The sequence below is a fragment of the Xiphophorus couchianus genome, chromosome 3 (assembly GCF_001444195.1).
Source record: "Xiphophorus couchianus chromosome 3, X_couchianus-1.0, whole genome shotgun sequence".
NCBI classification, from domain to species: domain Eukaryota; kingdom Metazoa; phylum Chordata; class Actinopteri; order Cyprinodontiformes; family Poeciliidae; genus Xiphophorus; species Xiphophorus couchianus.
Window position 1 is genome coordinate 13,150,333 of NC_040230.1, and position 22,489 is coordinate 13,172,821.

Below are 22,489 nucleotides of genomic sequence, written 5' to 3' on the forward strand. Positions count from 1 at the left end.
AATCACAGATGTACAGTACGTTGCTCTTCAGGCAATAACGACAAGAAAACAGCATGTCCCCAAACATTAATCTATAGTTTTAAAAGTTCAAAGCAAATGAGAACTTGACCAACAATAGTAGGTAAGGAGTTTTGTTGTTGTTGCTGCACCATGAGCAAGACGCAGCTTATGCTTTTGGAATAGAAGCTGGCTGAGCTTTATGCACATCTTTGCCAGAAGATTCTTCATTTGTGGAAAGCCGTGGACTTGTCTGGTAATATTTTACAACTAAGTGCCGTGCTTTTCTGCCAGCAACACCGACCTTCACCCAGCAGAGACTCCAATAAGATTTCATTAATTGCAAACCAATTTCACTCTGAACACAAAAGGATCTCCAGGCTTTGCTGAGGTTCCTTAGAGAATTGCTTGTTTCCAGCCTGTGAGTTTTCCCAGTCAGTAATTAACCTCACCACAGGCCTCTGAACTCACCCAAGCAGGCAGATCCGTTGACGTTTGGCTCATATCCTTTGTCACAGACGCATCCTCCGACGGGGACCATCCACTCGCCCTCAGCATTGCAGTGCATGCGAGGGGGCGTCCCGCCCTGCGCTCTGCTGTGGGGGACGCAGCTCCCTATCACGGGAACCAGAGCGGTCGGCTCTGCACCAGAGGGAGTCGCCGGGTAGGATGCTAAGTGGAGGCTTGTGGCTGGACAACGCCGGTAGAAGATGGACACCCCCATGAGGGAAACGCAAGCTCCACTGTCCACAATTGCCAAGACGAACCTGAAATCAAGGTCACATGTAGAGACGGGAATGTTAAACACTCTTTTTACAGAGGAAGCACAAGATACAGAAAACAAGGCGTCATTAATTACCCGCCACGTGTGAGAGGAGCAAAGCTTCGTGTTTTAACGTTAATGCGACTGTAGCGGTTGGGTTGGTACTGGTGAGGTGAACTGGGCTCCACTTTGGAGAAGCTCTTATCAGCAGCAATGGTGTCGATCTTCACCCAGCCCTCCCTCGACTCTTTATCACTGCTAGATGGCTGTAGAGGCAGAGAGGACAATGCATCACTGTTAGTTATGAGACACATGAACCATTGACTCCTAGGAAGGTATCGTTCATGTTCCTGCCAAATATAATCTCAGCTTAATGGAAGAGTAAAACAGAGAAAGTCATTTTTGTAAGATGGTCATAAAAAATCCTGTTAGCAGTTTGCTATTGCTAGGGAAACAGCAAGCAGATGGAGCGAGGTGCTATAAAACCCTTAGTGAGGTGAACAACTAACAAGTTCTTCTAAGTAATTACTCAAGGCGGCTGAATACCAATGCACACCTCACTTTTTAAAAAAATGATAACATTTTCTGTTAATGAAGTCATCATCTCACAGACTGAGTTTAACCAAAGTCAAATAAATAAGGACATACACTTTGAGTCATAAATGTGTGTGATCATTTCCCTGTTAGATTTAAAACTACAACCTGCAGAAATTCTCTCTCCAAGTATTATTGTCCTCAGGAAAAAGAAAATCTGAATCGGTGAAACTCTAATGACCTCAAAGAAAGATGAAAAACAGTCTCTGATTTCAGTCATTTTGGTTTGCACTAGACTCAAAGGCCTGATTTTATGTCTTAAAAAGATTATTATTATTATCATCATGTCGTAGGAATGACGTGACGTTTAAGGTGAAAGCTGAAAGACTGTAAATATTAAAAATTGTTGCCCATGGGTCCGGTTTAAAGAAACCACTAATCCCAGCAGCTTTTTCTACAGTAATCAGAGTGATTATGCAATCAATCATTGCCGGACGACAATGAAAGGGCTGCTGCTTTAATGTTAACAGCGATGAATCACTAATGATGACTTTAATAATTCTGTCTGAAGGTACTTTGCCTCAAGCAGTGACTAAAATAATACCTGTTTAAATCGGCTGTGGCCAGACTCTACTTAATCAGGAAGTCATTTGGGCCTTGCAGTGGGCATTCAGGGATTAACAGCTTTGGGTACAACACATAACATGCACAAGAGTTTTGTAAATTTACTATTAAATTCAGCTTTGTTACTACAAAGCACAGGCACTTAATACCCAGACAGATTTGGCAATCAACAACTTAACATCCCAAACTTAAACACTCTTGTAATAATTAACGGTTTCAGATAACTAACTAGAAAAGGGAGTGCTAAGCTCTCTGACAGTGTGGAGGAAACGTTGGGGGTCCTGTGACTGTATTGCTATTGTTGTAAAGTCAAATGGATCACAGATTTGGTAGTACCGGCACATGCCAGGCCCCCCTGCGGGCCGGGATACAAAGCGACTCACTCACGATGGCGCTACTTCCTCCCTCTGGGTCCCATCCTAGACAAGCCAAGCCGTGCAAACTAAATCATTTGCTTGCAGGCATGTGCACAAAATTAGGACCAAATTAGGCCAATTCTTCTGGGTGCTACATTTAATTAATCATCGAATGTATTTAGCAAACTTTAACTGTTTTAAAATGTACACATTTGGACATTTTTTCCCCTCTCAGTTCTGACACCACTCCATACTTTTGGGTTTAAGCCTTTTATTTTTAATGGACCTGGAAGACAGTGACATCTATGCACCGCCATGCTGCTCTGCTCTGACATGCCTGCTGAAATATAGCCGTGGTTATTTCCCCTCAGGCTGAGAATCCGGAGGTTTATCTGTGAAGACATCATCGCTGTGTGAGCACTGAGCAACGCGCGCCCTTCTACACATGCGCCTTACAAAGGTCAAGGCAGTGTGTGGTGATGGCCAGCTGATAAATGCATCGCCTGGTCATACCATCACAGCAGTCAGGATGAAGGACAAGACAAGTCCATAAAAAGAAACCTCTCTCTTTCCTTTATTTTCTCCCCAATTTAAAAAAAGTGGGGAGAAACAGATGCAGACTCATAACTATCCAAGAGGAAACAACAGAGCAGTCAGAGTACTTTGAATCAGCACAACTTTCAAACTCAGATTGTCATGAAATGATAAATTACATTCACCGTGTTTGGGAATGTCCTGGTGCTGTGTATGTTCATCATTCCACTGAATGAAGAATAACTTTGTTGTTCGTTTTTTTTTTTACTTAGGAAGCATCCTAAATATCTCCTTAAGGAATTATTTGCCATAAAAAAAGCTTAATAATTTTTTTAAGTAATGACAGGTAATAATACTGAACAGCTGCTTGGAGCCACAACTTCCACAGTTATTTCACTAAGACTTAAGAAAAAACAGAGCAGATTGCAAAATAATTCACACATCATTGTACTTTCTCACTTTTTGTCCAAAACCCACAAACTTCAATATATTCTGTCGGGATTTTATGTGATAGACCATCACAGAGTACTCCATGTTTTTGGAGAGACCATAGATATTTGATCTTTAATTTTTTTTGTTTTTTGTTACAATTACAAAAACTGTCTCCCTGAATCAGTACTTTGTAGAGTCCTTTTGACCTTTTGCTGTAACAACTGCAAGACTCTCATGGTTCATCACTGCCAGCTTTTCACATCTAGAGATTGAAGTTTTTATCATTTCAAATCCAGTCAGACTGGATGGGAAGCATCTACCAAGAGCATTTGCCACGTTTCACTTCATATTCTTAGTTTGATTTAGGTCTGGACTTTGACTGAGACATTCAGCATTTATGTAAACAATTACATTGCTGCTTCTCACTTTGCTCTTGCCACTCTTACAAAAGATCCAGATTTGTGGATTGAACGACTTTTGTCTGCAGAGTTTGCCAACTGAGGTGTGGATCTGTGCAGCTCTTGCTGAGTCTCAAATGCTTTTCTTTCAGATGATGGATTGTACATTATTCCTTGAGATGTTTAAATCTTGGTATATTATTTTGTAACACTTCTTCACAACTTTCTGCCTAAGCTGCTCCTTTGTCTCCAAACCTCTGATTTCTTCATAGAACAGCTGCATTTATACTGGGATTAAATTACACACAGTCATGTGGTTCCATCAACAACCTGATGATTCTGGCATTTGGTTGTATGATTTTCACTGAGTAGAGTGTCATCGTAGAGGGGCCTGAATATAAATCAATGCCACACTTTCAGATTTTTATCCATAACACAACTGACATTCATGTGTCATTTCACTACCACGTTACAACTTTGCACAGTTTGAGCAAGACCAATTAAAACAGTAAAGATGGCTGCTGTAATGTGACCAAATGTGAAAAGGTTTATTAGGTTAGATTGTTTTTGCAGGGCATTATGAATAAAAACATTATTCCTTTGAATGTTATAGTTTTCGTCTGTTTTCCTTTTTTAAAATATTGACAGTTTTTAATCTCATTTTATTCATATATATTTACTATGTGAAAGAATCTGTAAAGCAAGTTCTGAAGTCCCAAAGGGAAACTAACCCAGAAGCCAGAACTGTACCATCTCCTTTTGGTGTGTGTGAAGAGATTTTATTCTGATAAGAGGTGATGGATGTATAAAATTGCATCTGTGGTTAGACTAAGCTGATGCAGCATTGTTTTTCAAAAATTCTTTGCTTTCTGTTCTTGTCTTTTCCTTGTTTTATGACATCATCCAACAAAGACAGGAACCAGAGCTGAAAAAATGCCAAGAGGCGTTTAAAGTTACTATCCAGCACACAGCCATTTAAGAATGGCCTTTGCCACCTATCACAGCAAATTTAAATGACACATTTGTTCCTCATCGACAAATAGCATTTAGACGTGTGCTTCAGAAACAGTGTAAATTAATAGTGCAGAGCAAAAACAGCCATGGATGTTTCTAAAAGAAACAAAACAAAAATTTGCAAACTATTTTGAAAAGGGAGGTTTTAAATACTCCCCAAATTACTGACCTCTAATTCAGGTTAATGCTATCTGGAACGTGGCGTTCCTTACCACTTCGACACTCAGTGTGAGAGTTTCCAGACAAACTAGAATGAGAAAATATATAAATGTTCCAGAGTTTGATCTCACCTCTGGGGTCCAGGTTTTCATTAACTCCGCCTGCGAGTCGGCCTGCTTGTAGTAGAGGGTGAGGGTTTCCCGACAGGTGGGCGACGGCGTCCGCAGACTGGCACAGTCGCGCACAGAGAAGCGCAACGTCACAAACATCCGCGGAGCCGACTGACGGAGGAGGAAAGGTGTTGCCAGCCAGCTGTCCTGCTGACGGGAATTCTGATTGACATTGCAGACCTCAAAGGTCCGTATGAGCTTCCCCCGGTCATCCAGGACACTGACCTCGTCCCACTGAGGGAGACAGAGACCACACAGGGAGGAGGGAAGAGAGATAAATCAGATTAGTATCCTAGGTCGGTTTTAGTTTTCGATCTTCAAGAACTATTGTTCCTTACGGTACAAAACAAATCTGTTCTGAATCCACAGATAAAAAGCAGATTTATCACAATCATTCCAAAAGTAGGCCACGTCTGTGTCCACACACACTAGCGTTTCCTCTGTCTAATTAATCATGATTATCAAACCCAGTAATTAAACCACTTGGGCCTTTCATTTAGTGCCTGGAACATGCTTTAAGTGTTGCAGATAAAAACTAATGACCAGGAGATAACCTAATTAATTTCTGCATGTTTCCCCTTGAGGTAAATCCATGAGATAATTTCAGCTTTAAATGTTCTGGTTCTGCAGTTTTCTCTTTATGTTCCAACACAGGTGGATTAAATATTGCTTGTTTTGCAAAAAGCACCTGATATTAATGAGATTTATCCAGCAGCCCTATGTTCAGCAGAGCTTTGAAATATCCGCTCAGATAATTAGTTTAATTAATTCAACACTTGCAAACCAAAGTCAGCCGTAAGAAGCAGCTGATAAACCTTTACTGTAGTAAAATTTAAGGTCAAGAAATAAAGAAAAAAAAATGCAACAACAAACACATCTGCTCCAGGTGTTGTGCTGAGTTGTTTTTTGTCTAGAGCAGAGGGAATAGATCTAAATGAGGAAACAGAAGTTAGTACAGCACCAGGGTTTAGAGACCGCATTTATACTGTTGAATGATGTTGAATATTACCGCCTGCAGTTTCTCCTACATTAAATAATTACCTCTTCGTCATTACTTAATGTTTATAGAGAGTTGCAATGTGTAGATCTTTAAATGTATGTTGTTTTATATCTACAGGGCAAACAAAACAACAAAAAGAAGATAAATGTGCAAACTAAGTATAAAATCTGATTTATTTCATTTAATTAGAACAGTTTCATTTGTTTTCTTTTGTTTGTTTTCCAATGCTTTGCTCTTATTTCTGAAATTTAATTTTTTTTTAAATTTCCTCCCTGAAATTGAATTGATTTGTGATTTGTTTTACAGTTATTTTTTATTTTATTTCAAAAAATACGCTTCAATTAAAATCTGGTTTTATATGTGCTAATATATCAATTTAGTATTCCTTTGACTTTTTAAAATTGGCGCACATAATTTTGTTCAAAAATGCATCATATCTGTGCTGTAAAAACATTAAATACGTTAAACGCACTTGTGCAACTCGGCTGTTAAAGGTTTTGTATTTTCAACATTATTTTGTCAAACAGATTTGTTTGTTTGCCTGTTAAATATCATATTCATTTGAAAATGTTTTGAAATGTTTCATCGTGGATTTGTTCTCCTAGATAAAATAACTTTTAGATTTAACCCAGGGCGTTTAGATTGTTCAGGAACACTTCATTCCCATCTCTACTACCTGTGACATTTCCACAGACGTGTGCAGCATCCTTTATATCTCTGCGTCCTTTCTCGTCTAGGTTGGTCGAGCAGAAGATAAAAGCTTTGTTACAATGATGTCATCTGGTGGTTTGTGGATTTCCACTGTGCAACCTCAACGTTGATGTTTCAGCTGTCCATAAATTTTTTATGGTTCTCTGACATTATGGAAATTGTTCCCTTAGGAAACCGTAATTAGACCCACAGCATGACTCATGCTGTGTGTTTCATGTCTTTTAGCTGAGATGTTTTAATGCAATGGGATGACACAGCTTGAAACTAACCAAATATTTAATTATCAGAAAAGGCACTTTAAGTAGCATTTGCAGTTTTGCGGATTTAGCTATCGTAATTGTATTAGTGTGTGCATTATGTTAAACACAGTCACATCCATCACAAGTGTAGCAAAGCTACAAAAATGGGAGCTGATATAAATAAAATTATATCTAAAAATAATTTAATTTTGGTATTGCTACAGCCCATCAAAGCTCTTCTAATGGGTTTTAACTTTTTTTTGTTGGCCAAGGCAGAGATAAGAAAGGCCAGGCCAAAAGCACATCTGCATTCAAATCTAAAATAACTAATAAATTAAAGAATGGAAAAACTTTACATAAAGTTGTCATTTACAGGATAAACCCTCGTTATTGAACTTCACTCAAAACAAGATGTTATTTATTTTTTACTGAAGCAATGATTTAACTCAAGTTAGATGGCAGGTTGTTGTCTCACAAGCCCATTTTATACTGCAGTTGGAAAACATCATGTGATGTGTTGGCCTGGGCTGAACTGAATTTGTGTAATGCGAGTTCAGTCGTTCACGTGAACGATGGAGCCAGCTTGTGCTTAGAAGAATCTCCTTTCATTCATCTATGTTCTGCTTTTAGTAAATCATTTGCATATTCTGGGCACAGAATAATAAATAAACAGAAATGCTTAATGGCTCATTTTCATTTCATATCATATCAAGACCACGGACTTTGAGGAACACCAATCGTTTGATAAAACTACTAATTAACAAACTTAAAATATTACTAAATAGCTTTCTTTGTATTCGATAAGTACTTCTTGATACTAAATAATATTGAGCATCTTTTCACATGTATATAATTTAACAGTATGCAGATAAAAGCTGCTGTGATTTGATTGATAAAATAATATTTAAGCAGAAAACCTTTATTTTGAAAGATTTATTTATGTTCTGCTTTCTTGTCCTGATCCACATGTGTGTTACGGTTTTTATTTTTGTTGATGTTTTAAGCATTTTTTTGTTATTTATGTTTGGTAGGTCTCATATTTCAGTTCAATAATCTGTGTGAACTATTGCTACAACAGGACATTTCTCTGTGTTAGTTTCTTAGCACATTCCTGTGTTTTTGTATTTGTGCATTTAAATTCGGTTCTTACAGATCACTGTAGTTTTTTTTCTCTTAAATTTAGTTTGAGCCTCAGTTCAGTTCCTCTCTGTTAATTAGTTGCTCTCCTTCAGTTTCCCTGCTTGCATTTTGCTACACTTGTTGCTCATCACCTCTGATTAGTTAAGAGTTTCTTCTTGTTATCATTGGTCCTCCACAATAACCATTACTAATCCGTGTGCCAACTTGTTATTTCAGAATGATAGTAGAAAAAAACTTGTTTTCTGGCCCACCATCATGAATATAAATATCTGGAATTTGCTAATAGTGAAGGGTTTTGAAGCAAAACTGGACAGTTTGGGCAGATGTCCCTTTTTGAAATGTCCCTTTTCAGAATCAAACAGCACTGGCTGCTTAAAACAAGGGATGAAAATGTGAAAAATCCATTATAATAAGCTCCCATCAATCTTATTATAAAGCACAATAGAGGATCTGTCATGCCGTGGGCCTGTCATATATTTTTTTGAAAGTGCAAAGCGACTTTGTTAAAGTGCACAGCATTACACATTCCTTGAAATACTGGGACATTTTAAGTCTCTGCCAGAAATCCTAAAGCTGGTCGTCATTTGCTCTTTCAGCAGGATAACGATCCAAAATGTGGATTAACACAGAAGTAGACAATCAGAAACAAATCTGCACTTTTCATGGCCAGCTCAGCCGTTAGACCTAAACCCTGCAGAGAATGTTTGAGGTGACTGAGGAGAAGAGAGAATAAGAGACGACCTGAATGATCTAGAGCAGGGGTGGGCAATCCTGGTCCTCGAGGGCCGGTGTCCTGCAACTCTTGCAAGTCTCCCTGGTCCAACACACTTGAATCCAGCAGCTGAATCACCTCCCAAGTGCAGTCAGGTTCTCCAGAGTCCTGCTAATGACCTCATTATTTGACTCAGGTGTGTTGAAGTGGAGATGCATCTAAAAGTTGCAGGAGTCCGGCCCTCGAGGCCTGGAGTTGCCCACCCCTGATCTAGAGAGATTGTGCGAAGAGGAATGATCAAAGATTTCTCTCTCTTTATGCTCCAACCTTGTGAAATCTTGAGTTTGCAAACTGAGAGGAATGCCTACAATTGCAGATGGCACTACAGCTGCATGCAAACACACAATTAAAATCAAATTGAGTCCAGTTATAAAAACTAGCATTGATAATAACTCTGAAACACTTTTCACAGAACCAAATAAAAAATAAAAGTAAAAACTCTGTGAATCCCAGACAAGGGCAATAAAATTACCAAACGTGTGTGTGTGGGGGCGAGTGGGTGTGTGTTTTCTTTTTAACCCCAATCTCTTTTCTTTTCTCATCCCAGCTTTTCTTTTGCATTCTGCTGAAAACTGTGGCTATGGCGTGTTGTTGGTGATTTCAAATATCAAGCTGACATTTTGACAGCTGCACAGCAGAGAAGCATGACTCCCATTTACACACACGCACACACACACACACATCTATAGGGCTCTAATGTGGCCGCTCCCTCACATGTTCATCAGCTGTGGCCCACATACCTTTATAAACGAGGTGACAACATAAGCAGAGACATGACATTAATGTTTGGCTTTGGATTTTTCTGTGAAACCGTATGAGGTGAATCTTGATTTCCTTTATGATCTAGGGAAAACTTTTATAAACAATAACCATTTTAGAGTACTGTTTTTACACCTTTAAATATCCTGCATGTACACAATAATAGAATTTTTTTTTGTGGATAAATAATGATCCAAAAGCATTAATTTCTCCATAGCCTTCCATCTCATTCGTTTTAATTTGCCTAATATTTTAGTGAATCAAAGGGATGATGCCAAAAAGTAATGAAATGCAATTGCCATATCCCAAAAAACGTTTTTTTTTTATATTAATGGATAACAACAGACAAGATAATGCAAGTGATTTTCAAAATGAATCCTCCCTCAGTGTCAAGGACAGAGCAACAAGGACACCTATGAAAAGACATCTTGATGTTGAATTTATTTGAAAATAAAAATTCTCTTCATGCCCATCGTTACGGTGAGGGTGGTGGAATCAGAGAAAAAAGTCAATGTCAACAGAGCAAACTACTGAAAATCAGGCATATTTGTTCTGTTTTACAACACATTTTGAACAATTTGCTATAATTATGCGATACTGATACATATTATGGAAATAATTTTGTGTTTCAGTGTAAAGAAAGGCTACTATTTGAGTCTGGAGCAGCCTTTTCCTGATCCTTTTGCATTGCCTGGAGTTGTGTACCTGTGACAGGTGAATAAATAATCAGGTTTTATTTTACTTCAGCAGAATACAAACTTAGATTTAAGTGAACTCAGAAAGGAACTCGGTTAGACTCTCCAAAATGCAAATGTACAGGTGGGTTTTAGGCTTACCGGTTACAGAGCTCACTCCCTTCAGGGATAAAAAGACTCTGATTTTAGGTGCATGTGGCCCCGAGGGACAAGCTGGACCTTTTCTGGTTTAATTCAAAAGAATTATGCATTAGGCCCTGATCATCATCATCATTATTCCCCATACAACAGTGGAAAGAAAGAAGACAAAAGGTCCAACCAGCCAACAGGGGCGCATTTCATGTGTGATTCATGGTTTTGTACGTGTTACTCCATCTTGGCGCGCTTAGGTCTGTTTCACTGTGGTTCTGACAGTCAGTGGGGAGGAAAATCTTCATAGCATCACACATCAGAGAGTGATTTGGTATTTGGACCAGCTGGAATAATGATATGATCAGTGAGCACATAAAAAGCGTCTGAGGCGCTGTCGGTCTAATGGAGTGAAAGGACAGAAATGTCTTTCCAAGGCTCTGACTCACTCTGTTAGATCAGGCAACGAGGGGAAATTGGAACCAGGAAACAACAGAGAGTAAACGGTCGGCTGGACGGATGCAAATGAGGAAAGTGGAGAAAAATTTGTAAGCTGAAAATTGAGCACCAGTGTGAAGTTTTATGGGTTTGCATTTAAAGATAGTAGGGGGTTATGCAGTAAGACATTGATACACCATGGCTTTAAATTAGGGCTGTGAGAAAGTGTTTTCTCCTACACAGATTTATTGTGTTTCAGCTTTATTGCCACACTTGAATATTGCTAATGGAGCTAATTTTAAAAACAGATAACCTGAGAAGTTCTTGAATAATAATTTGATTTATGAGTGGAAAGATTACATCTGAACCAATTTGTCTCAATGGCAAACCTGACCCTAAAACAAATCGCTGGTTGAATCACTCTCACTAGTGGTCAGATCATTGACTTGCTGTTCAACAGAACTGTGGCTAAAAGGGCAGTATGATGTACTTTCCAGGCACATAATGTCATTTTATAGCACAATTAAGTATCCTACCTTCATACAGAATAAAAATTCTATATTTATCAAACATAACTTTAAAGAAATTTGACTTTGCAGTTTAACACCTTGACATTGGACCTTAAGAAGCTCCTGCTCTTTCTAACGTTCAACCTTCGGTACAGCAATGCCTTTATAGTATGCTGTTTACAACCATTCTTAAGTGTGTTGAACTGAGAAGTAGTTTGTATAAGTTCAGCAGTTGTTTTTCAGACATGCATTAGTTTTATACCAGAAGGTTTTGTCCACAAAACAGCTTAGCTCTCCTAAACATGCTGGTTTTGCTCAGCCTCTTTCTTGCTGGTAAACTCCTGCTTAACTGAGGCATGTGAAACTGGCAATGCTTAAGATGTTGCTCAGGATTCTTTTGTGACATCCTGGATGAGTTGTTTGCTGGCGACTGGGAATGTTCAGCTCTGTTCAATGTTTTCTCTGTGGATCACGGCTTTCCCTGTGGTCTGCTGACATCTCTAAGCCTCAAGAAGGGTTCTGTAAAACTTTTCAGGATGATGGCTGTCAGTAACTTTCTCATTTCTTTAGAGGGTGAGTGCTGCTCTTTGTTTAGTGATTTCTTGACTGTACTGATCGAGTAGTAATGTTGCTCATCAAAATTAATCTATAATTTAACTGATGTGTTTTAGCACACAGGATCTCATTTGACCAGGTTGGTTTGCCCACATCAGTACATTTTTTATTTAAAAAAAAAAAAAAGTTAATCACCATTTAAAAATTCCATTTTGTGTTTTTATCAGCAAAAAACATCAGAAAACAAATTAAATTAATATTCTTAACAAGTATACGGAGCAGAGTCTGCATTATTGCGATGAGAGATTGCGTGCAAAAACACAGCTTTCTGTTTTTTGACTTCAAACGCCTTCCTCATCCATTACTCCTCGACCTTCCAGCCCTTTTTTCTCTTTTGCCTTGTCTCATTTTCCCTCCTTTGTAAAAACAAAAAAAAGGGAAAAAATGGGACAAATTGGGGAGGAGGGGTGGATGAGTTGTTGGAAAAGTTACAGAGAAAAAGAGGAACACTCATCTTTGTGATTTAATTTGAAGTGAAATGTCGGAGGGCCGTGCAAGCTCTCCAGTGACAGAGGGCAGGGAGGGGCAGGGCCTCTGACACGACACACACACATGGGATCACAGACACAAGTGAAGATGCACATTTACTGCATTGATATATGCAAAATTAATTTGCACAATGAGCAGAGAGTGAAAATAACTGGAGCAAAAGAAGGCAACTAAATGAGAAACGTTTCCACTGATTTGAGAAGAAAAATGACAAAAAAAAGAGGATCAAGATGATTGTGGGAGGACAGATGAAATGAGTGTGTGAAGAGCAATGGAGGAAAGAGTTGCACACATGGGGAGAAAGTCAGTAGTAAGAGTGCAGAAAGATGGAGCAGGAATGACTGCAGTAACTGATATCCATGGACTCTAAAGCGAAAGAAAAACTGGGATGTGAAAAGAAAGGAGAGAACGGGGTTAAAAAGAACACACTCACACACACACACACACCCACACGCCATCTCTCCTCGGCTCCTCTCACGGTCTGTCTTTCTACTTTTCTCAGCTCAATGCCCCCAGGTCAAATAACCATATCTTCATCTCAGCAGCACTTGTCATCCAGGGACCGCAGAAGAAAAGAAAAAAGGAAAACTCAAGCTCATCCCCAGACTTACTTCCTCTCTCTTCCACACACACACGCACACGCCCTGTCCCTCCCATTAGAAGCTGCCATCACGGTTCACAAATTTCTAACGCACACGAGGCCCTGTTTAATCAAACATCATGTTCAATTATGTCCCAACGCTGGAAGACAGAATGGGACGCCGCCACCAGAAGGTAGAGTTAGTGTAGAAGAAGATAAAAGGCTGACGTTGGTGCATCTGCCTGCCAGATGTTGGTGAAATTCTGCTCTGCTTTACAGTCAAACCTTTCTAATCACTTTCAGCGACTTCCTAGTGTGGTTTGATGCTGTTAATATAATATCTGAACATCTCTACACAGTCTGACGGAGTCATTCTGCACTGGCGATCTGCTTTCAGGTCTCTTTAAAATGAAAATTTCACTCACAAGCGTCAAAGCATCAGAACAATGTATAAGTCTAATTATGAGCCATATTAGAACTGAGCAGTAATCACTCACAGATGAATGAATTTAACTGACCCAAAAGTTGACCCTCGCACAGTCACGCAAGCACACACATAGCGATCAGAAACCACCCTCCAAACTCGCACACACACACACACACACCCTCAAGGTAGCCTAATGACATTATAAGTCCTTGCAAGAGTATTTATAATAATAACAATAACCTCTACTTTACCAGATAAAAAACCTTGTTGAGAACTAGAATCTCTTTTACAAAAGGGGCCTGGCAAAATAACAGCACCACTCAAAAGTACCAACATCTACATTCAGCCAGAGAAACAGATTCATTTAGCCTCAAAAGCTTCAGAGCACAAAATAATAAATCAACTAGCAAAAAGCATGACAGTCAAAAGTGGTTGAAGTTTTTTTTTTCCTTGCTGCATCTTGTTGTAACCACAGACCTCAGTGTATTTTATTGGGTGTTTTATGTGACAGATCGACACAAAGGCGACTGTAGTTGTTAAGTGAAAAACAATATGTGGTAGTAGAGCTGCAGGAAGTGAGAAAAACATGTAATGTGTGATGAAATAGTAAATGTGATAATGTGACCTAACATATAAACAAGTAATTAAAGTGTCAACGTCTTTCCGCTTTAAGCTCTCACCAAGAATAGTCCTCTGTGTACTGTAAGACAAGCTAATTGTATTTAATATTTTGATCTCTATACTAGGCTTTATTTAAAATGTTGCTCCTGGTCAGCATCTCACTGCAAAAACACAAAATCTTAACAAGTCATTTTGGTCTAATTTCTGGTTAAATTATCTTAGCACACTTAAAATAAGACGAAACTAACTTATAGGTAACTTTTTAAGAAAGATATAAGAGCTTGTTTAGAGTCAATAATTCATTAATTTTGATGAAAATGTACCAGTTCCATTGGTAGATTACTTCACTTATAACAAGACATTTTTCTCATGGTGTGAGTACAATTATCTGTCAGTGGAACTGACACATTTCTATCAAATTTATTGACTTAAAACAAGTTCTTATATCTTGCTAATAAGTTACTTGTAACCTAGTTTTGTCATATTTCAAGTGTGCTAATATTTTAACTAGAAATTAGACTAAAATTACTTGTAATTTTTGTGTTTTTGCAGTGCTGCTGTATTCACATTGGAACAACTTGGACCAATAATCTGCTGCTTCACACTTTCATTGGCTGTTGCTAAGCTTGTTCACAGATTGGTGGGTAATCAGCTCTCCTAAATGTGCCTAGATATGTGTCTAAAAGTTAAAACACATTTGACTGACATCAGCTGGAGTTAAGTCAGACATTTATAGAATGAAATCTTAACCCTTCACACAACTGTGACAAACATCTAGTTCAGACTGGTGAAGATTTGTCTTAACTGGGACAAAAGTGGGGAAAGGTTTTATGTTTTCACTTTATTTATTACATCATGCAAATATGGCCACTATTAGAGTGACAATAGTGTTTAGGTGTTTAGAGAGAGAGTAATGAGAAGTCGTTAATAGGACAGAGCAAATGTGTGGGAGAAGGTGGTCTGGTCAGATGATACCAAAATGAACATACATGCTGGTATTTGCACAGTTTTTACTCATTTTAAATTACAGTTCTGCTAGTTTCTGTTCATCTCTGCTGTTTCACTATTTTGATTGTCAATTTAATGCCCAAATACACCTTTACACTTTGAACATGTGTAACTAACCTACCTAGCTGCACATTTCTTTGGACCAAATTAACTAAATTCTAAATAACTGCACAGTATTATTGTTGCAATTTTGTTATTCTTTCTGTGATTGCTTTACTTGCCTTTCACTTTACTGCTGTTGCACAGAAATGTCCCTACTGAAGGAATTTTTATACTATTTCTATTCTAGAAGTGCAACAAAATGGCATAGACCAAAACATATTAACGGCCTAGTCAAAGGACAGAAATCCAATCCAGAATTCTTGGCATAAACTGAATACTGGTGTTCGCAGACGTTCTCCACCCAGTGTGACTGAGTTTGAGTCATCTCATTGTGAAGAATGGGCAGAAGCACAAAGTGTCCACATGTGCAAATCTGGTAAAACACACCATAAAAGAATTGTACCTGTAACTCCAGTGAAAGGTGATTCTCCAACATGTTGACTCAGTGGTGTTGAATATGAGCACACTAAGCACACCAAGTTCAGACATTATCATTGCTTTACTGTGAGTAATTCTGTCATGGATTACCATAAACAATAGAGAAAAACACAAGAAATAGGCATTTAAGTCTCCTGAGAAATGAGAGGTGGGGCCTGTTATGGCTGCTTCTGGTAAAGTCAACTTTCAGCTATTATAAAAGATAATAATCCTGTCTCAAACCCATAACTATATATTAGACGTGCCTCTACAAGCCCTCTGTAAATCTGAAGTTATTAGTTCAAAAAATGACCCTGCAAAAGCTGGATTTGAATATCCTGGGAATGATCCTAAGGCTCTCCTGCCAGTGCCCTAAAATAGGTAGCGTCACACTGCACAACAGCCTGAAAATCGTTTTATATTGAACAACTGTTTTGCAACACAGTTATTTGTTAGTGACCCTTTTGACATGTCCTGCTGTGCAGCAGAACCAACACCACCACAGAGACGTCGAATGCAGCGACAGAGAGAAAAAAAAAACAGGATGTTTGTGGAAGTCAGCTGTACTTTTCTGTTGCTGTAATCGTGGAAAATGTGTGGAGCAAACTGTGTTAATTCAGCTGCGCGTTTAGGTTTATGTGCATGTGTGTGAGTGTGAGACTTGTTTCAGTGATGCTGTCGGCTTTGAAGGCAAATTAACACCTCGTTTATGTGTGAAAGTGACCATGAGTGTTTCTGATTTTAAAGAAATGAATACAGTCAGAGTGTTAGCTCCTGTATATCCCGTGGCGTTTGAACTGAACCAATCCTTTCACCTTTTAGAGTTTGGATTTAAGACCTGCTGATCCACAGAAAAATAGCTGTTGTTCCGTGAAAATAGATTTATTTTCTTTCTCTCTCTGATGCTGTTATTTCCTTGATTTATTTGGTTGGTTTTGGTGTTGAAAAAGCCTCTTGTGTCTGCAATTGTAAAACCAATGCCAGCAGTCAACCAGGTTCATACGCTGAACTCTTTCTCTCCCCTTTTTCCCAGAAATGCACGCTGACAAAAAAGTAAATCTACTGCCTGAATTAAAGGAAGACCTCAATCCTTTGAGTAACAATACAACGTTATTCATGGAGAGGCTCAAATTGCATATTTCTTTGGCCTTTTCTGACTTCTGTAAAGCTCCAACCTGATGATTCAGTTTTAGCGGCAACCATGCACTTAAAAATCTGTCTTTTGTACTCATCAAAAACTAAACAAGACTTTGATACAAGGTAAAAAAAATTTAAGTAAACCTTTTATATATATTTCTATTAGTGCTCCACATTATTAGAAAATCTTATGATGATGATAAAAATGAAAAATGTCTATTTTCTTCTTTCCTCTATTTCTCTTTGCTTCTTTCTCTTTTTGGCCTTTAGGATTATGGGTAATTTCATTTCTGTCTGGTGTGAGCATCTGCTGTCATGAGACGGGCTAAATGTAATCTTAGCATGTACGATGTAAGCTTATAACACTTAGAATATATTAATCATTAACTGAGCTTACTGCTGTGATTAATTGAAACTACTGGCATTATATAAATAAACTGGGTTGAACTGAATTGAACTATTGCACTCTAAACAGTTCTTTGCTATATGAATGTTGCAAACAATCACAATGGCAATATAATAGTTTAATTAGTGTGCAAAACAAATTTTTGTTTAGACGTAATACAACCAAACAAGCAACATTATTACACAGACTGATAATTGTAAAAATTCTGTCACACAGCTTAATTTGCCTCCCATGCCTCCAAGTTGACCAAACATTAAGCAAAAACAGACATTTTAAATTGGCAGGTGGTGATTCAGAGCTGCAGAGGAACTAGACTTTCATGCTCACCCTGGGCCAAATTCACAAAGTTACTGCATTGCCTAAATATGTGCAAATCAACATTTTCCATCCGTTCAATGGTCAAAAAAAGACCTGCTTCTGCTTTAAAGAGTGACCTGGTCTTACCATGGCCTGAAATGCTTGTTTATATCACTCACTGTAATCACATCTGTCTGCTGCATCTGTGTCTGAAGAGAAGAAAACTACAACCTGATACAAACATGAATAATTTATATTTATTGTATTTTGGATCAGGGTTATTCTCATATCAGCCAAAGTTTCTTTTGAGTAATTTAATGCATCCAAACAAACAAACTTTTCATTGCAACTTGATATTTATCTAACATAATTGATCCAGCAGGGGGAAAAAAAGATTTGATGTTATGAAGCACATATAATTAAGACAGGATGGAAGCAGCAGCAGTCAACTTAGTCTCATTTTTTCTGAGAATGTCATTGTAAGGGCTGAAAAGTGTTGCAGAACATCCTTATTTTTCAGATCAACAATGTAATGAGTGCAGTTTATAGAAATACAGACACAACTCCTCAGTTTCATAAACAATAAAATACAGAACATAAACACACTCTTTGTTGGCTACTGTCATGGGGGCAGCTGAGATAAAATCGCAGTCAGAACATCAACAGCACGTACTGGGAGTTGAGTTGGGTTAAGTCAGGAACTTTGATCATTTTAATAAACTAAATTACAATTTTAAGTTATAATTCAATTATGACTTAATTCTTAGATCACATCTGTGTGTGCAGCTTTAATCCCAAAAACACCTGGAAACCACTTTTGCAGATCAGATCAACACTTACCCCAGATAGTTTTGGATGGGTGGTCCAGCCCAGCTCTGAGGTAGTCTCTGTTGTGTCCAGCAGCATCACTGGTAGGTGGAAAAAGCAGAGACATTGACAAGTTGTGAGAAAAAAAACCCAGACAACATCTGCAGTGTTCTGTTTAAAATAATTGCTAGAATCTTGACAGTTTCACGGAGGAACAGCTTGAGCACTGAAATAAGACGAGAAACTGTGAACCAGAATCAATATTTGAAGATTTGAGAACAGCCACACTTTGGCACTCTGGGGTCCCATCAAGATCTGAAACTCAGTTCAGTACATTAGGTATTCATTTTCAAGAATCCTTTTAGATTAAGAGTTTTTGTTTGATATCCCACAAAGTTGGAAGTCGCTGCACAGTTTGTGTAGCTGCACCACATTTCTTTTTGATTTTTTTCTCCTTCTCTATGAAGTGAAATCAGGGCGATCTCCAACTGCGTGCATCTGTCAAACCCGATAGCCGATTCTGAGTGATGAAGCATTTTGGCACCAACTTCTGGGATTTAGGAAATTAAACTGATTGACCCGTAGGGGCACTGTGATTATAAACCAAATTTCCAAGATTAAAAATGCAATGACAGCTACTGTTACATGTTTATAGAAACCTGCAGATTTTACCCTTTACATTTCCTCTGTTGGATCAACATGCTTGGCGCTCAACTTTTGCTGCATTTCTTATCAGAAATGCTTTCATTCCCTCGGATCCGGAGAGAGAGAGCAATGAGGATAAGGCTGTACTTTTTTTGCGCTCGAGGGTGTTTTCCCATAAATTTGCTTTTGGGGGTTTAAGTGCCTTAAAAAGCAAACTGGCAAAGAAATTACGCACACTCCCTCACACACTCACTCACGGGCTCACTCTCACAGAGTGACTTTAATGCTGAGTGCTGCATGCTGACACATGGCAGCTTCCCACACAGATTCGAAGCCCTTGAATTTTCCATTAGTATTCAGAAACTGTGGCGGTTGCTCTTCATTCAGCTTGGCACAGCCTGCATCGGGGGACTGAATGCACGCCAAAGTTTGCCGTTGACACAGAGGTGGTGAACGCATCAGACTTCGGGCCTGCGCGTTCGGAGCTAATGGAGGAAAAAACACAGAGCGCACTAATCACCTAAAGGGCTCCAGACACATATTCACAGATGAGGCACTGTGGGAGAGAGGAACCATCATCCACTCTTTACAGATGAATAATTCCTCTCATTGTTGTTATATTTTTATGCTTTCATTTCCATTTAATGTCACCCCATTGCTTACTGGAGAACTAATGGCTCTCTTTTGCTCTCCCTGACAGCCTAACAAAGACAGAGTAATGGTATCTTCTTAATCCGTTTGCACACTGGAAATTTAAAAAGTATGCCAACCCACAAAAACAACAGTGACCCACAGAGAACAACAGATACATCTTTAGTCCCGGAAATGCAGAGAGACGTGCACAGAAATCTGCTGCCTGTCTTAATAAATCAAACAATAAAAAGAACACGGTATCTCCTGTAGCCCCTGACTCATATCGCTGTTCTCCAGCTGCTCTGAAATCTGATTTTTTTTTTCCCCTCTCTGTGTTGCAGGATTAAATTCGCAGATGGAGAACCCACAAATCTGTCCTGCAAGCCTTCATTCCTCAGTAGGTCTGTCTGATTTCACCCACTGGCTTGTCTTTATGTCAATCTCATTAAAGTCACAGATTTTCCATGGACGTCCTCCAGGATTTGAGGTGATACAAGCTGCATCAGCTGCTGGAATACAAATTTACTGTGACGTGTTTCTAGGTTTGTGCAGCGCAAAGGACCAAGTTGTCGAGGGGAGCTGAAGACAGTAAGCCCACAGAAAGCAAACAATTTCACAAATATCTGTAAACAATTTTTGTTTTTATTATTTTGATTACACTAGGTGTGTGTGCATGCGTGTGTGTGTGGTTATATCCGAGTTCCACTTTTCCTCATGTTCTCTTATGACAACCCCAAACATTTGTAATTTGTGCAAAGTGGAGCACAGCTGTGGAGTAGAAGGGAAAACGGTTTGCAAACACAAATCTTAAAAATGTGGCATGCATTGCTATTTAACCCCCTTTATTATGACACTCCTAAATAATATCCAGTGCAACCAACTACCTTTAAATTAAATGTGGAGGAGCTGCAGAAATCCCCAGCTGATCTTGTACTGGGGCAACAATTAGATGTACCGTTACTCTATATAAATCTTTTATGGAGAAGTAGGAAAAGTTAGAAGACTGAAGTTTGCTAGATGGGGACCAAACAAAGTTATGGTCTGGTAAGACCAACTTTTAGCCTCCATAAAAACGTTAAATGTGGAAGAAAACATAAACTTGGACAAATCAACCTCAAGAAACATGTTGAGCTGTAGCGATGCTTTTATTTCAGCCAGGACAGAGGAGCTGGACAGAAATGAAGGGGAACTAAATACAGAGCAGATCTGAAAAAAAAAAACTTGTATAGCCTGTAAAAGACTTAAGACTTGGGCTGTTATCCACATTTCAGCAGGACAGATCTAAACGTTGCAGGACATTGGTCTTTGAGGCCTGGATTTGAAGATCCCTGGTTTTGATGAAAGCATATTGAAATAACCTAGTCAAAGTTCAGATTCAAATTCATTTGAGGATTTGCAATAAGACTTGAAGAAATATGTTCGCATGTGCTCTCCATCTAATTTGACCGAGAGACGCTTTAAACACATTTCAGATATTTTTTTATTTTTATTTTTCAAAAACATGCACCCTTTCCCTGTTGTTCCTGGGGGATGAATACTTTTACAAAGCTCTGTGAGTTACGAAACACATTTGCACCACATAAGCTCACAGATCATGTGCTGTGGCCTTATTAAGTATCATCCTTTTTACATCAAATAGATCACACCCAGACACACACACATGCATAAGTAGCGAAATGTGTCATTGCCGATTCATTTAGCCATCCTCCTCGGGGCCAGTCATGCATAAAAAACACGCAGCAAACAATTTTGACATTAATTTTTATGCGGCTGCTATTTAGTTTCTTGTCGTGGGGGACCCGGGCCCTCGCGTCTCCTCTGCTCTTTTTCTGCTACAAACTTGTACACGAGGATTACATGAAGGAGAGTTCAAACAGCGTCACGTGTGTCTCATTGTGTGACTTAAGCGCGTTGAATTATTCATCGCGACATGCTGAGATAAGAGCAGAGAGCTGCACAAATTCTAAGTTTATTTGGGGGAAAATCACTGCTCGTGTGTGTCGTCGCCCGAAGAGAAAAGGGACTTTCGGACATTCAGGTGGTCATAAAAGCCCCTTTATTTAACTCCCCGTTTGCAGCATCTCCACAAAGACGTCCATCTGAGGGACGAAACACTCAAAGTTTGTCCCCGACAGTTGGAGGAACCGCTGAGTCTGCAGTCTCCACCTGAGTGCCGTCTTAATGCACGGAGGCCCCTCGCCGGTTTTTCGCTCCACTCTCTCTTGTTGGAAAAGTTGTCTACCTCTGTCCCCCCGCCTTCCCAGTCTGCCCTCTGCTTTTTTTGTGTATTATTCATCTGAAAAGTGACAGCAGGGTATGGCGTCTCTGAACATAAAGGAGGGAGATAACGCTCTGCTCCATTATTGATGCTGGATTTGTTGGGGAAAAGCTTTGATATCCAAGGCAAAAGAAAATGGGATACAATAGAGTAGAAAAAGGCTTGGTTATGAAAGGAAGGGGTGATATGATTGTGCTTGTGCATATGAATTCGTTTCTCCTCTCTTACTGTGCATGCCGTGGGTGTAAAATGCTCTTTTCTCTTGTTGCAGAGGTGACCTGCCTTACTGTCTAGCTGTCCCCTCTGCCTCTGGAGTGTGCACTTCAGCTGAATGACCCCCTCTCTGCTCTCTCCACTCATGTCTTCGTGCCCAACACATTTCCCTCTCAGTGTGGCCATGCATGCACTGACACCCTCTCCTGCACTAAGTGTTGTTCTGTCGCCTATGTTACACCTCTTGACAGCACATGTATGCTACTTTACAGCACACTTTTCCAGAGCTCGGCCCGGTGCTCAGTAAAGGATTTTGCTGTTAGTATTTCGCAAACACTTGAAAGATGTGAGTTTGAATTACGCTTCTGCATCAAAGTAAAAAGGAGAGCGGACAGAAATACATGGTGCCTTTTGAGAGTGTTTGCAATTCTTGGATTTTTA

At 39.1% G+C, this 22,489-nt stretch overlaps 1 protein-coding gene across 1 annotated transcript in view; it reads right to left on the bottom strand.

Annotated features, from left to right (window-relative positions):
• ephb6 (eph receptor B6) overlaps positions 1-22,489 on the bottom strand; it is a 59,154-nt gene that overhangs the window by 24,345 nt on the left and 12,320 nt on the right. The window contains exons 2-5 of the mRNA XM_028013212.1: positions 18,313-18,380; positions 4,943-5,215; positions 857-1,026; positions 469-764 (exon numbers count right to left, since the gene is read on the bottom strand). Coding sequence (XP_027869013.1) covers positions 469-764; positions 857-1,026; positions 4,943-5,215; positions 18,313-18,380 — 807 coding nt within the window. The remainder of the gene's footprint in view (positions 1-468; positions 765-856; positions 1,027-4,942; positions 5,216-18,312; positions 18,381-22,489) is intronic.